The sequence below is a fragment of the Triturus cristatus genome, chromosome 3_2, assembly GCF_964204655.1.
Source record: "Triturus cristatus chromosome 3_2, aTriCri1.1, whole genome shotgun sequence".
In the NCBI taxonomy this organism is placed as follows: Eukaryota; Metazoa; Chordata; class Amphibia; order Caudata; family Salamandridae; genus Triturus; species Triturus cristatus.
The window spans coordinates 739,276,182-739,289,555 of NC_140584.1; the positions used below are offsets into that span (position 1 = coordinate 739,276,182).

At 43.0% G+C, this 13,374-nt stretch overlaps 1 protein-coding gene across 3 annotated transcripts in view; it reads right to left on the bottom strand.

The window, feature by feature from the left end:
• Positions 1–13,374, bottom strand: part of MFSD6 (major facilitator superfamily domain containing 6) — a 400,661-nt gene that overhangs the window by 98,046 nt on the left and 289,241 nt on the right. For all 3 annotated transcript variants that reach the window (XM_085648803.1, XM_085648805.1, XM_085648804.1), the window contains exon 5: positions 6,353–6,451. In XM_085648803.1, the coding sequence (XP_085504929.1) occupies positions 6,353–6,451 (99 nt within the window). The remainder of the gene's footprint in view (positions 1–6,352; positions 6,452–13,374) is intronic.

Sequence of the window (13,374 nt, forward strand, 5' to 3'; positions counted from 1 at the left end):
CATTATTTCTGAAACTGTTATATCTCCTGCTGGAAAATCTCTATTATCTCCAATCTAGGGAGATGTAGGCCTTTCAGGAAGGCCAACAATGTCTTAATAGCAAAACACACAAGATGATGGACGGAATGTTGCACATTGGCAAAACATTCACACCCAGTCACAGATCTGGGCTTAATCCATCGTTATTTGCTCACCACGCCACCCCAGTTCAGACATGGCCATATGCAAATCAGTCTTGACCCTGTGCCTCATGGGAACAGTCCAGCCCGAACTGCCAAGCCATGTCTTCCCTGGACCGGAATCAAGCATCCTAGGACCGGTTTCGGTGTTTCACCCCTCTTCAGCCAGGATAGCTTGACTCCAGTGGCGTAGTGAGCACGGGACCCACGTCTGGGCATACCCTTCCCACATAGGGCGAACAGCAAAACACACAAGATGATGGACGGAATGTTGCACATTGGCAAAACATTAATCCCCAGTCACAGATCTGGGTTTAATCCATCGTTATTTTGCTCACCACGCCACCCCAGTTTAGACATGGCCATATGCAAATCAGTTTTGACCCTGTGCCTCATGGGAACAGTCCAGCCCGAACTGCCAAGCCATGTCTTCCCTGGACCGGAATCAAGCATTATAGGACCGGTTTCGGGGTTTCACCCCTCATCAGCCAGGATAGCTTGACTCTTAATGCCACTCGTGTCCCCATCCCTGCATATAGTGAATTAAAATAACCAGCAAAGACCTGGGGTATGTCTCCGTTTATGGAAATTTTAGTTCTGTGTTGACCTCTTTTCTTTCCTATTTCATACAGTGTTTTCTGTATGCTTGTGTACTGAGTTCTTGCCACACTGGGAGCCTCAGCTCTGTAAAACCTCTTCTCAGTTGTCTTAGATTGTTCTTTTGACCAGAATACTCATATTCCTTTCTATCTCAGTTACGTTGTCCTCTAAATTACATGTTTTTACATCCTCAATTTCTTCTTGTTACCAATCCTATCATGGGCGATGCGCCTCTTAGTACTGGCTTCAGTGCCTCCAAGACTTTAATGTGAGATTGAACTGAGCCCAGGCTATCCTTCAAAAAGTTATCAGTGGCATCTGTTGAAACTGTAGCTGTCTCCTCATCCTAAACTTCTCAAGGCGCCAGGCATGTTTTTCTCGTCTGGGCTGCATACCCAATACTAACTGTAGGGAAGAGTGGCCAGGTACTCTACATTCGGGGGACTTCAACCATCAGGATAAAACATCGTCTCGAAAATGATCTAGGTGCCCCAAAAAGATGGAATATTGTATGTCGATCAGAGGGGTGCTATAATCTCTATCTGTGAGTCAGCCACAAGGCTCCCGCCCTTTGGGCCAGTTAAGAGGGGAGTCTCTGTATAAGACATGGTGATTTATTTCTATTTCACTCCATCATATTGTTAAAGTCGGCACCTATTATGTGCAATGAGGTGACTCTTGTAAGATGAAGCTGACCTTATCTAGTGTGCGTTTCTATAAACGTGGTGATGTATAGATGTTAAACACTGTACATACATCTTGCCACAGGTCCCGCAGGCACCCATGTAACACCAGGCAGGGTCTGTCAATTCCATTTTCATTGTGAAGGGGGAGTCTTTCTTAGTAGTATCAAAACCTCTATGGAACTATGGGTGAACTCTGCATGAAGTAGTGGAAAGTATCTTTTCCCTTCCTAAACGTCTGCTGTAATTGCCTATTGAGTGAGTTTCCTGTAGGAGGGCTAGATTTGACCCTTGCGATTCCAATACTGGGCCACTATTCCAAATCTAATCTCATCTCCGGTGCTATTTACATTAGGTTATTGCAGTTGCCATGTTTGTCCTCTACAAGAGGTAATCCTTGTATCCAACCTGAGTCACCTATCATGCCGGTGTACTGCAATCTGAAATGGATAAACTTGCAAGCTACCCTATGTCCCCTTGCCCCGTACTTTACTCTTCCATACAATGGACTTCAAACTACTGGCCTTCCAAATGTAAGAAGAGAATATTGCTTTCACCTGAAAACCCATTAATTAACAGTTTAACTTAACTGTCTATTTCTATCTCTGTAGATCTTCTTCTACAGGTTTAAGCTGATTGCAATAGTCCACTGTTTAGCTTCCTGTCACAGATTCCATCGCTGGGACTGTACTAGGTAATCACTATTGAGCAATCCACATGCCAAAACATTTCACGCCAGGTGCCTGTTTTTTTTACTTTGTATGCAAACCCAGGACGGTTTCCAAGTTAGATGTAGCCCATGATAATTGTAATGCACACGTTTGAAAGGACGTTTCACAGATACCGGTTATGTAGCCCTATGTTTGGAGACCCACCCTTGAATTCCCATTATTATCATTAACAAAAACGAATCTGTTTACTCAAACTCCTAGCTAATCAATCTGGGTAATCTACAATCCCCAGTTTGGCGCATTAATTCTAGCAGAGTTAAAGTGAAACTTTATCATTGACTGCAGTTAAATCAGAGTATTCTCAGTACATTTTAATCTAAAATTAATACCATGAATTTGCGAGGGAGCCAAGTAATTCTACTCAATGGGTCAACATCAAAGTTTGCTGCACTAAACAATAACAGTTACTTATTTGGTGATGCGCCCCCTTTTCTTTGCCAAAAGGGTAGCTTTCAGGTTGCTATTTTTGCAAGCAAAATGTGAATACAGTAGTGGAGAGTGTGTTATTTCTGATTCAATAGTATAATTGTCACTATTTTATTTTCTGCACATGTTTTATGTGTTTTTGGTCATAGCACCCATTGGCTTGCCAAAGCTGGTTACCCTGCTCCTGATGTTTGTAGGAGGTGGGTGTAAAGTGCCTGTGCTTTATCTCTACTGCTCTTGAGGCAGGCCTGCGCCTCTACTGTCTATGCGCTGCCAGGTTTATTTATGGTGGAAGTTTGCTCTGCGACACATGGTGCACATGTTGTGTGTAGGAACCTTGCACTCTTGGTTACCCTGCTCCTATTCTTTGTAGGAGGGGGTGTAAATTGACAGTGCTGTATCTTCACTGCTCTTGAGGAAGGCCTGTGCCTCTGCTGTCTATGCGCTGTCAGTTTCATTTATGCTGGAAGCTTGCTATGTATCATGTGGTGTACATATTGTGTGTGGGAAGCCTGCACTGATGCATACCCTGCTCCCGTTCCTCGTAGGAGGGGGTTATAAAGTGCCAATGCTGTATCCCTCTTGCTTGTGAGGCAGGCTAGCGCCTCTGCAGTCCACGCCCTGCCAGTTTTATTTATAATGGAAGCTTGCTCTACGACATATGGTGCACATAATTCAACACACCACCACACAATTCCACAAAACACAGTTCAGTACCACACAATTCCACACCACGCAACATAATTACAATCCACATAATACCACTCAACACCACATCATTCATCTACACCTAGTTACACGTTACTCAATACCACATAAATACACCCCATATAAATCCACCCCATACCACATAACAATCCACATAAATACACCGCTCATCATGCTGCATAATTCTACTCAACATAATCTCACAATACCACACTGTTCCATGCAGCACTATATAACCCCATACAAATCCATTCCATACCACATAATTTCACACCAAACCCGATGATACAACTCAACAACACAATTACACAACACACCACATACATCCAATCCACACCAGTTTCACATCGAGACACAAAATGTAACGCACACAACGTAATTAAACTCTATTGCATACCACTCCACATTTCATTCCACATAATTGCACTCTATAACACACAATCTCATTCCACTTAATTCCTGTATACTCAATACCAAATAATTACTATGCACCTAATTCAACAGCACACCATGCCAGATAATTCCAATACACAAATCCACACCACACAATTCCACGCCATCAATTACACAACTAATTAATCCAATCCAACCCACATAATTCCACTACACGTCACATTCATACACTCCATAACAGATAAATAAAAGAAATTGCCATTTACAATGTCAATAGCTCTAACTCAAATGAATGTGAGACTGATTGCATTTCTAATGCCTGTTTTTTTAACCAGCAATTTCTTCACTATAACTCACCATTGCTACAACAGATGACTTCAAAGTTCATTAATTATTTTGCAGGCTTGAGGTAGGAGCTAAACGAACATTATAGAGCTAAAAAATCTCATAGAAAATTATTTTTTCCTGAACTATAAGTTGCCTCAAGAACATTAATTTTCTTGGAAGGTCATAGTAACAGCACTATTTGCTTCCAAGCTTCCTGTTGGTCTTTTTTTCATCTAGCAACACTTTCCAAACAACATCCTTTCTCCACATTTTGGGGGGTAATTTTATGTATGGATTCTGAAGTTAATTCAGAGAGATTTTTTAATTGCAAATTTGTGTCTTCCAAAATGAAAAAGTTTAGGTGGTGTTAAGAGATTTTAATTGAGGTTTCTTGACACAAATATAGCCCTTTTAAATTTTATGAAGTGCTTTTCAAATGTAAAGTAAATAAAGAAGTGATCAGAAAAAGCAATGGGAAGATAAGAAATATTTTGAAAGGCCGTGACTATTAAAGTGAGAATAAAATCATGGATGTGCCCAGCACTAATTTGTGCTTAATTAATTGGCACATATGAAAATCTCATATATATATGATATAGTTTCCAGAAATAAGTGGGCTTGGTGAATATAATGGTCATCAGAACTAAAAGCTGAAGTCCGCTATTATAAGTCGAGACTGATGAAGACGGACCCTGATGAAAAGATTCAACAAAGTTTGTGTCAATGCTCAGCGGTCTATACACAACTACAAAGTACTCAATCAGTATTATAGACAAAACACATTGTGCCAATGAAATATCCATATTATCGCAGAAGGTGTTCCATATAATTACTAATCCTCCTCCTTTCTAGTTTACTGTTTTTATAAGATGCATATACATGCTAGAACAACAGGCACCCAAAGATAAATATAAGTGGAGGACTTAACACACAAGTAGCTATAACCGATTTGCAACTCTTAAATACAGAGCAGCTTAATAACAAGTTGGCCTTATTAGCAGATGCTTACACTCATTAAGTTACCCTGCAGTCTTATTTCACCTAAGGTTAGATCTATCCTTTTGGCTACTAGAGAGGCAGAAACAATTAGTACTAAACTTACTCATTAGATTTGTTAAAGCAGTACAAACACCCTCTCAGATTTTATAAAGCTTGTCTTCAGGAGGCTAAATTAAACGTTATCGCCTCATCGATCAATCCTGCTAAAGCTCTGCTTAAAGGGCATAATCGTTTTTGGCTCCAAAGTGCTGCAACTTTTCTATCTTTTTGTTGCCTCCTTCTGTGAGGCCCTACTAGCCTCTTTGTCAAAATAAATTGATGATATTACATATACATTTGGGCTACCAAGGCTGAGGTTACACTAAAACTTGCTTTAGGTCTCAAGGGTGAAAGAAATAATATATTCTCTCTCCCCTTATTAACAGACGAGGATTTTTCTTAAGCCCCTGACGAGGTCTGCTTAGGTTCTCCATCACATTTTGTTAATGTTTCCACCTTAATGGGGTTGCCACTAGCCCCCGATACTCTCTCTTATACGAAGCCATCCATGATTCTTTGAGTTCAGGTTTTCTTCCTTACCTCTGGTTGAAATGGACGGAGATCCATCGGTTGAAGAAAGTGAACTTTGAATCTGCCATTTTAAAACGTTTTTATCCTATTGCTTTACTCACAGCTTTCATAAAACTGATGGAACAAAAACCGGGTCAGGAATTTGGAAATATGCAGATGCAATAGGACAGGGAAACTAGAAAACATGCGTGGGCAGACTGCATGTAGGGGGGTTACAAAAGTACTTATAAGAGACAAACATTATTTGAAATTATTTTAAACCCCTTTTAAACAGAAGACAAAGTAAGAAAAGAAATTTCAATCAGAATTTTTAAATTGTTTTAGAGAATGAAAGTACCCACTTTATATTTATATACGTTTTCCAAGAACTTAGATGATAGGCACGACTGTAAAAGATGCTAATACTATTACTCTTCTTCACATCTAGAGAATCTGGGAACAATTCCACATATATTTTGAGGTAAAATAGTTTTGTTCCTTAAATTACTAATGCCATCAGAGATGTTTTTAGTGTATTTGACAGATAAGCACTAGATCCCTAGACAACAGTGTTTAAAAAATAGACATTCTATCTTAACTGCAGATGTAGTTTCTCATGGACGTGTACTTTTAGATACTCGTCAGGTTGTGTCTTGTGGTACTACCTCATGCCAGGAGAGCATTATTCAGATCTACTCAGGACAGCACATGAGCTTGGGAGGTAGTTCAAAGTCTGTCCCTGGAATGCAACACCTACCTTCTTCTTGAGCAGGTACAGCAAACCACTGGATTAGTGCAAACAACAGAAGGATCACCAAACAGGTCATTCCTATTCCTCTGAATGTTTCAGCAGCACCTAGAATGGCATCCAGAAATTATTTGCACATCCTTTTATTAATTCAAATCTCAAACAAACTTTGATTTATGCCAATCGTGTGTTAACAGTGCAAAATATGTCTGAAGCAACAATAACTGAAATAAGTTTGTCAATTTCATATGCTTTTCCTATGACCTCAAAAAGAAAAGAAATGTAGGAAACAAAGATTAAAACCTGAAGACAAACTATTGTTAAATGCTTGTTTAATGTATAAGCTACATGAATGATAATAACTATATTAAAAAGCTGTACATCAGCTTCTTATAAGAACCCTTTCACGTGTAATAACCTAATCCAAGAACAAATGTTGCTACTAGATACTGCACAAATCCAAAAGGAAACAAAGACTGCTATAAAGATTTACAGCTATTCCAGTAGTGGGGGAAGGGTGGGGTGAGGGGATAAGATATGCAAGTCACCTTTACTAGCTCATAAAATCAGCGGACCAGTGATCTAGTATCTCTATATGATCAACAAACATCATACAAATGGTACCTTCTCCCTTAGATATTGTTGCCTGTGGTGGCACCTGCTGTGGTATCTGTGTAGAGAAATGATGTTCTAAGGATAAGCAAATTATCTGCATCACCTCATAATAATTAAATGCAATGGTTTGCACATCTTATATAACTAGATACGGAATGAAGTTTGTATAGACTATGGTAGGGTAAGTGATATCCACTGCTCCCAAGACTACAATTTCGTTCACGAATGTGACATACTTCTGGTTATTTTCTTTTTTTGACGGTTTACTTTTGTTTCTGGTTTATGACTTGAAAGTATTATCTGCAAAGTTTTTTCACAAGGCATTTTGGGACCAAGGACAATTGAAGGATATTTTTAAATTAACGTGCCATACTGGATGCTCCAACCCACAACCACCAACGTCCTATTCTTCATGACATTTAGGGAAGGCCAAACACTTAACAGTTAAAGACTCTGCTTTGAAAAGCCATTTGTAAGTGGAGTTCACCCAAGTGGCCCGTTGTCGGTAGGCACTGTCAAAAGAACCACCGACATGCTGCAAGGGGCAAATAGGGGGCGAAAAAGGCCATGGCACCCCCAGCTCGCCCTTTTGTTTCCAAGGTGACTCTTGCCAAATATGATCAGGATATTTGCTTGTATTTTACAATTGAAATGCAAGCATTTAATTTGCTGCACACTCGATGGCTAATTTTTCAAATGAACTGTTTGCATTTCAGAAGTGAAATGTATCACGATTCCTGTTGCCTGACTTGATTGGCGGGGCCCAGGAAGGGGCATAATTCAAGGCAGTACATTTATCAAGGCTTTGCTTGGCTGCAAAGTCACATAACATGACACAAAGGAGCATCACTTTACTTTCCAGCACAAATCTTTTTTGAGCTAAAAAGATGTCTATTTGTTGAGCATGCAAAGTTTCTGCGCGGCATTGCGAAAAGAAGAGAGCATGACAGGAACAAATATACTATTGTGTTGTGCAGCTGCCCTCTTTCCAAGAGATGGCACACTTTAAGGCTGTCTAGTGAGACATACTCCCCTTTAGATCATAGGACAAAGGTGTGTTTGTGGGGTGGGGGTACGCTCCCTTGATGCAAAGGAGTGCAAAGCACTATTACATGGTACTTTAGACAATTTCCCAGCACCAAACGTTTTCCATGGACAGTAAATACCAAAATGAACACTTTACATGTGTTGGCATCACTTTTGGTGTCTTTGCCCCATTGCAAAGCTGTAATAAAGTTGCCCGAAGTTCCTGGGCTGTCTGTTGCGCATTCAACCAATAGGAATGTTGCAGACAAACTTTCGAATGGAATCCTCCACAGATTGAAAAGCTTCCCTTTAAAACTTTCAAAGGTATGTGCTCGATGTGCCTATGTGTATGCCAGCTGATTCAAATAATGGCAGTTCTTACTCCGTTCAGTCAATGGGTAAAAACAGACTTCAGTGAAACTATGTGCATTGAATCACTGCGCTCTCGTTTATGTGATCTCTGGCAAAAATATCGCACCTGCATCAGCCTCTAAACTGTATATTTACTACAGGTGAGGCACTGACACATTGATATGGCGCCTGGAAAAACTAGAACCTAAGTAGTTTATTATTTGTATCCTATGGGCTTGTTAACCATCAGCAAAGGGTCATTGAATTGTATGAACAATTGACACATTTCAAAGATAAGGAGGGAAACTGGAAGTTTCTGAACAAACTTTTATATTTCTTTACTTTGCTTTTTACTGAATAAATCTTACAAAGCAACAGCCATGCTACTTTTAGTCGAAAAATGGGGAATAGGAGTACAAAATTTTGAGCAGTATAAAAGGTAAACGCACCTTGATAATCTACATGCTACTTTCCCTCGAAGTCCTTTATAGCCAGGGGGTTCTCCATAGAATCCATCACCAATAGAAAATGAGAGTAAGAGAATTATTTGGGTCAACCGGGACTCCTACGTATAACAAGGGCTTCAGAGACTCTACCTTCTTATAGTGCCCGTCTCAAGTTAAATTGCCACGTCTCTAAGCCAGGTCATTGTATGTGAAAGGTTGTGACTGAGGTACAATGCCTCAGGCCATCCACCTTTCACAAGAAGCAGCCCTGGGGGGTAGTCTCCATATTTCAACACATCTGCCTGCTCTACATAGCAAACAAACAAAGTGACCCGATCTTGAAAGGCAACCAGTTAAGTCTGAGAGGGCAGGGCGAGAGATGGCAAGGAGAACGGAAACAGGAGGAACTGGGAAGAGTATATCTGAAAGGTCCTCATTTACCTCACCTAGCACCAAAAAAAGCCAACCTTCAATGCACACCATACCCCCGACTCTTGACTCAAGCCGATCCCAGTTGAATACCCGTAGAGGATCCAGCCCGGACCTCACAGCCATAATTTGGCCCGACTCAACAAATAGCCCCAGTGTAGGAAGGTGGATATCTGACTATGGTTACCCCCAAATTTTTGCCTAGTGTCTAGCTGGTTTTTCGACTTAGTTGGCCTGAGATCCTGCTATTCAGGATCTCAGCCTGGCTGTTCTCTCTTTAAAATGGACTCCATGTACCCTAGGTACATACCCAATTGGTTGGATCACCCTGTCAGCCCCTGTACCAGTGTACACTAGATACCCAGGGCATTGGTGTACCCAAGGCCTGCCAGGGGCTGAAGCATGTATTATGCCACCCCAGGCTTGGCCTAACAATTTGACACAACTGGCTGATCACTCAGCTGGGGTAAGTTGGTGTAATCACCTCTTACTAAGGTGTAGTATACCTATACCTAACCTTAAATGGGACACCTGGTAACCTATAAGTCACTCCTATGGCAGGCCTTAACAATCCTGAAGGCAGAGTGCTTGGTTCCATGTGAGATGGTGCTCTGGCATGAGCTGAGCCTGTCTGCAGTGGTCGGAACAACTTCCTTCTACTGTTTCCAGATATCGTCATACCATATACTCTTAAGTGCATTATGAACCTCGCGGTTAAATGCTATCTTTGGTTTGGCTTTATCAAAACATGTCGAGTAAGGTGTCATACGAATTGGAATACTAACCCCTCGCCAATTCTGGCGACGGGGTTAGCATTCCACCCTTCTAGAGGGACACGACATGTACAGTACCTGAAACCCGGGTAAAATCAGACATAGCCTCAGCTCCACAAAATGGATGCTGCCACCACAGACACAAGTCTGCCCTCCTGCTGCTGGGAGTCCTTCCAGCTTGGGAGGTGTGGACAAAGGGTTTCCTGCCAGGGGAGGTGCATGCACCACCCCAGACAGGATTTTGTGTATTGGTCAGGTAGGGCTTGAAAGAAACCAGACATGCCTGTGGCTCACAAGGAGCCTCGGTGCATATGCCAGTTCAAACCGGTCCTGGGGCACACCAGTCCCGGGCCTGGGGCGAGCTGGACAAAGGATTGGGGGTGTAACCACCCCCCTTCCTGGTCCCACCCATAGGGAGGGACCTAGCAGGTAGTCCGGCCCCTAGAATCCGCTTAAAGGTAGGAGCTGTGTCCTAAGACTTCAGACATCCTGGAATCAACTTGAAACTAAGAAGAAGACGGGAACTTCGACCTTCTGCTGCACAGAAGACTGAAGGAAATCTCCCCTGTGGTCAGGGAGTGACCACCTTGCTAACGCAAGCACCATCCAGCGAATCAATGTCTGCTTTGCCGCCGTCTCCCGCCGGAGCCCGAGCCCAGAGACTGACAAGACCTGGACCTCCAGACCTCTCACCGCCCGATCCACAGTCCCTGAAAAGAGGAGACCCGTGGAGGCACCGAGACACGTGGAGCCAGCCATCTTGAAACGACCACGACAAGCTGACAAGTGCAACAACCGAGGCTCCCTCCAAGTTGTGCTTTGGGATCTGAGAAGCCCAACCCTCGAGCAGCATCTGCACCAAAGGTGAGCCCTCCAGCATCTCCACGATCTGCGTGGGGCCCTTCTGCATTTTGCCACTCGACGCGCCTAACCGGTTGCTGGCCCGCTGGCTAGTAGCCATCTTGGCGACGAACTTTACGAAATACACCGCTGGTCTGGTTGCTCCAGACTGGCCCTTGCTCCTCTCCAAAGGAGCAGTCCTTCTGACCTTGCTGGTCAGAACCATCAGCTTATTTCATCTCCTACAACAATTGCTTTTGCCAAGGCTTGTTTGCTTCGATCAAGTCGCCGACACCGCCGACAGCGAGAGCCTGCGTGGGACAGCTCGTGAACCGACTCCTGGACGTCGTCGACCTCCAGGGACCACGTGGCTGCAGAGACAAGCTACACCTTTCTTCCTGTTTGCACCCGACATTGCCTGGTACCCACCTGGTGCCACGCTGGTCACTGGCTAGTGACTGTGAACACTGCCCCCTCTGCTTACAGGTCTTCAACATCTCCGATCCACTCTTGGATCCACTGCATCTCTCCCGGACCGACCGCCTGCAGCATCTTTGTCTTCAAGCTCCACGGAACAGATAGAAGAAACCCGACGCACTTCGAGGCCTATGCACCCGCTTCCTGTGGGTGAGGTAAAGCTGGCACACCTGTGCCCAAGTGTAGTGTTACATCTCTAGTGCCTGTGTTCCAAATCTTGAGTTCCTAGTCCATCCGGAAGATCCTCTTTGCAGTAACTTTGTACTTTTTACGCACCCATTGAAACCTATGGGAGCACGCGTGTGACTATTTGCTCTGCACACGCCACCCGTGGACCTCCTGGTCACTAACTGAAGTTAGCTCCTTGTAGGCCCAGCGATTCTAGAGGCCCTAGGCCTTTTCCCTTTTCTGTTCGTGGTACTTATACCACTATTTTAGTATATGGTTTGAGCGGCCACCAGGGCCTATCCATATAAAGTGCAACTTCTGTGTATTCTACTGTAATCTTGTTTGACGATTTGTGCTCCTGTGCTCATAAAGAGACTAGGGGTTACTTTGAGAAATAAATACATATATATTTTGAATATATATCTGTGTGGTGTCCTTTCATTGGTATAAAAGGGGGTTGCATTTGGTAAAACAGCTGGCTTAACACGCTTCACGAGTTTAGCCTCAAAGACTGCTTAGCCTACGCTACCACTAGGGCAGCTAGTCCGAAAAGGTTGACTTACAACCACACCATAAGGGTTGCTTGGCATGGTACAAGGTGGTCACTTTAACTAGTGAACATCATATACCAGGCCAACTTCTCACACCCAGGATCCAGTTGCATGACCCATGATGCTGGTATCCCAGCCTTGAAAGTTCTCCCCTCCCCAAGCATCCGAACGCTATATTCGCGACGCCAGTTTGTGGCCCCTCATTGCACTTGAGATGGCAGACCTGACCTCCCCACTACTCCCCCTCAGCTACTGGATGCGCACATCTTGACACCGGTTTCCCTGCCTCATACGGCGCGCTTTTTTTTTTTTCTTTCATAGCCCGTCACACACAAATCCCCGTGTGTTGGCCTCCATTGATGTTCTCCACTACCTGTTATCAGACATTCTGGAATAGCCTAGGATATAGTCCTGGGCCTTACAGCATTTAGGACATTCCTACGCCGATGCAATGTACCAGCTCCTGCGGACTCTTTCCTTCTGATCCCGCCCCACAACAGCACGAACTATCCGATAACCTGGTACTGAAGATGACCCTAAACCTACTACGGGTTGAAACACTGACTTCCCAGCACAACTTTTGGCACTTTACTCTGGTTCACAAATTGTAAATTAAAAACTCTGTAACTAGTGTAAATATTTATCCGTGAACCAAAAGTACCTTGTAAATATCTTCACTTTTCTCACTCCGCGTTATTCATCGCTGTGTCACTTTCCACTAGTGCTGTCCACCTTATGTGTCGTGAGCACTTATGTGCACGATGTTTCCTACAGGTTTCGCCCACATTGAATGAAAACAGTGCTGATACCAAGGTTTCTTCTGTTTTTCCCATTATATGTTTTTTTTAATATAAATAGTGCCCTTGGCACATAGCTTTACCTTGGAGTCTCCCTGTTCCTTTCTTCTTGAAACTATATGTACACAATTGCTTATTAGCCCAATAAGTACTAACTTTTGAGACATTGTTTCTGTTACACACCATGCCAACCATGCACTTCGAAAGGGTGCTACGGACTGGGAATGAATGGGAGCCTTTTGTGGCCGTGTTAAGTGTACAAAGTGCTTTATAAATTATATCATACAACACAATATAAATACATTAATGACATGTTAAGAAGTTAAAAGGGCTGGACGATTCAAGAGTGCATTTCAGAGTGGTGAGGGTTTTGTCACTGTGGTTAGTTCAGCCATTTACATACCTGTCAAAGTGACACTTCATCAGCCAGTCCTGGATTTTCGACGACATACTTGGCTTTCTTGTAGTTAGTTTTTTTAGTAATAAAAGAATCCCAACATGGACCATGCTTGTAGCTAAAAGGCAAATCTGGCTGAATTTGTCACCTATGACATGGGG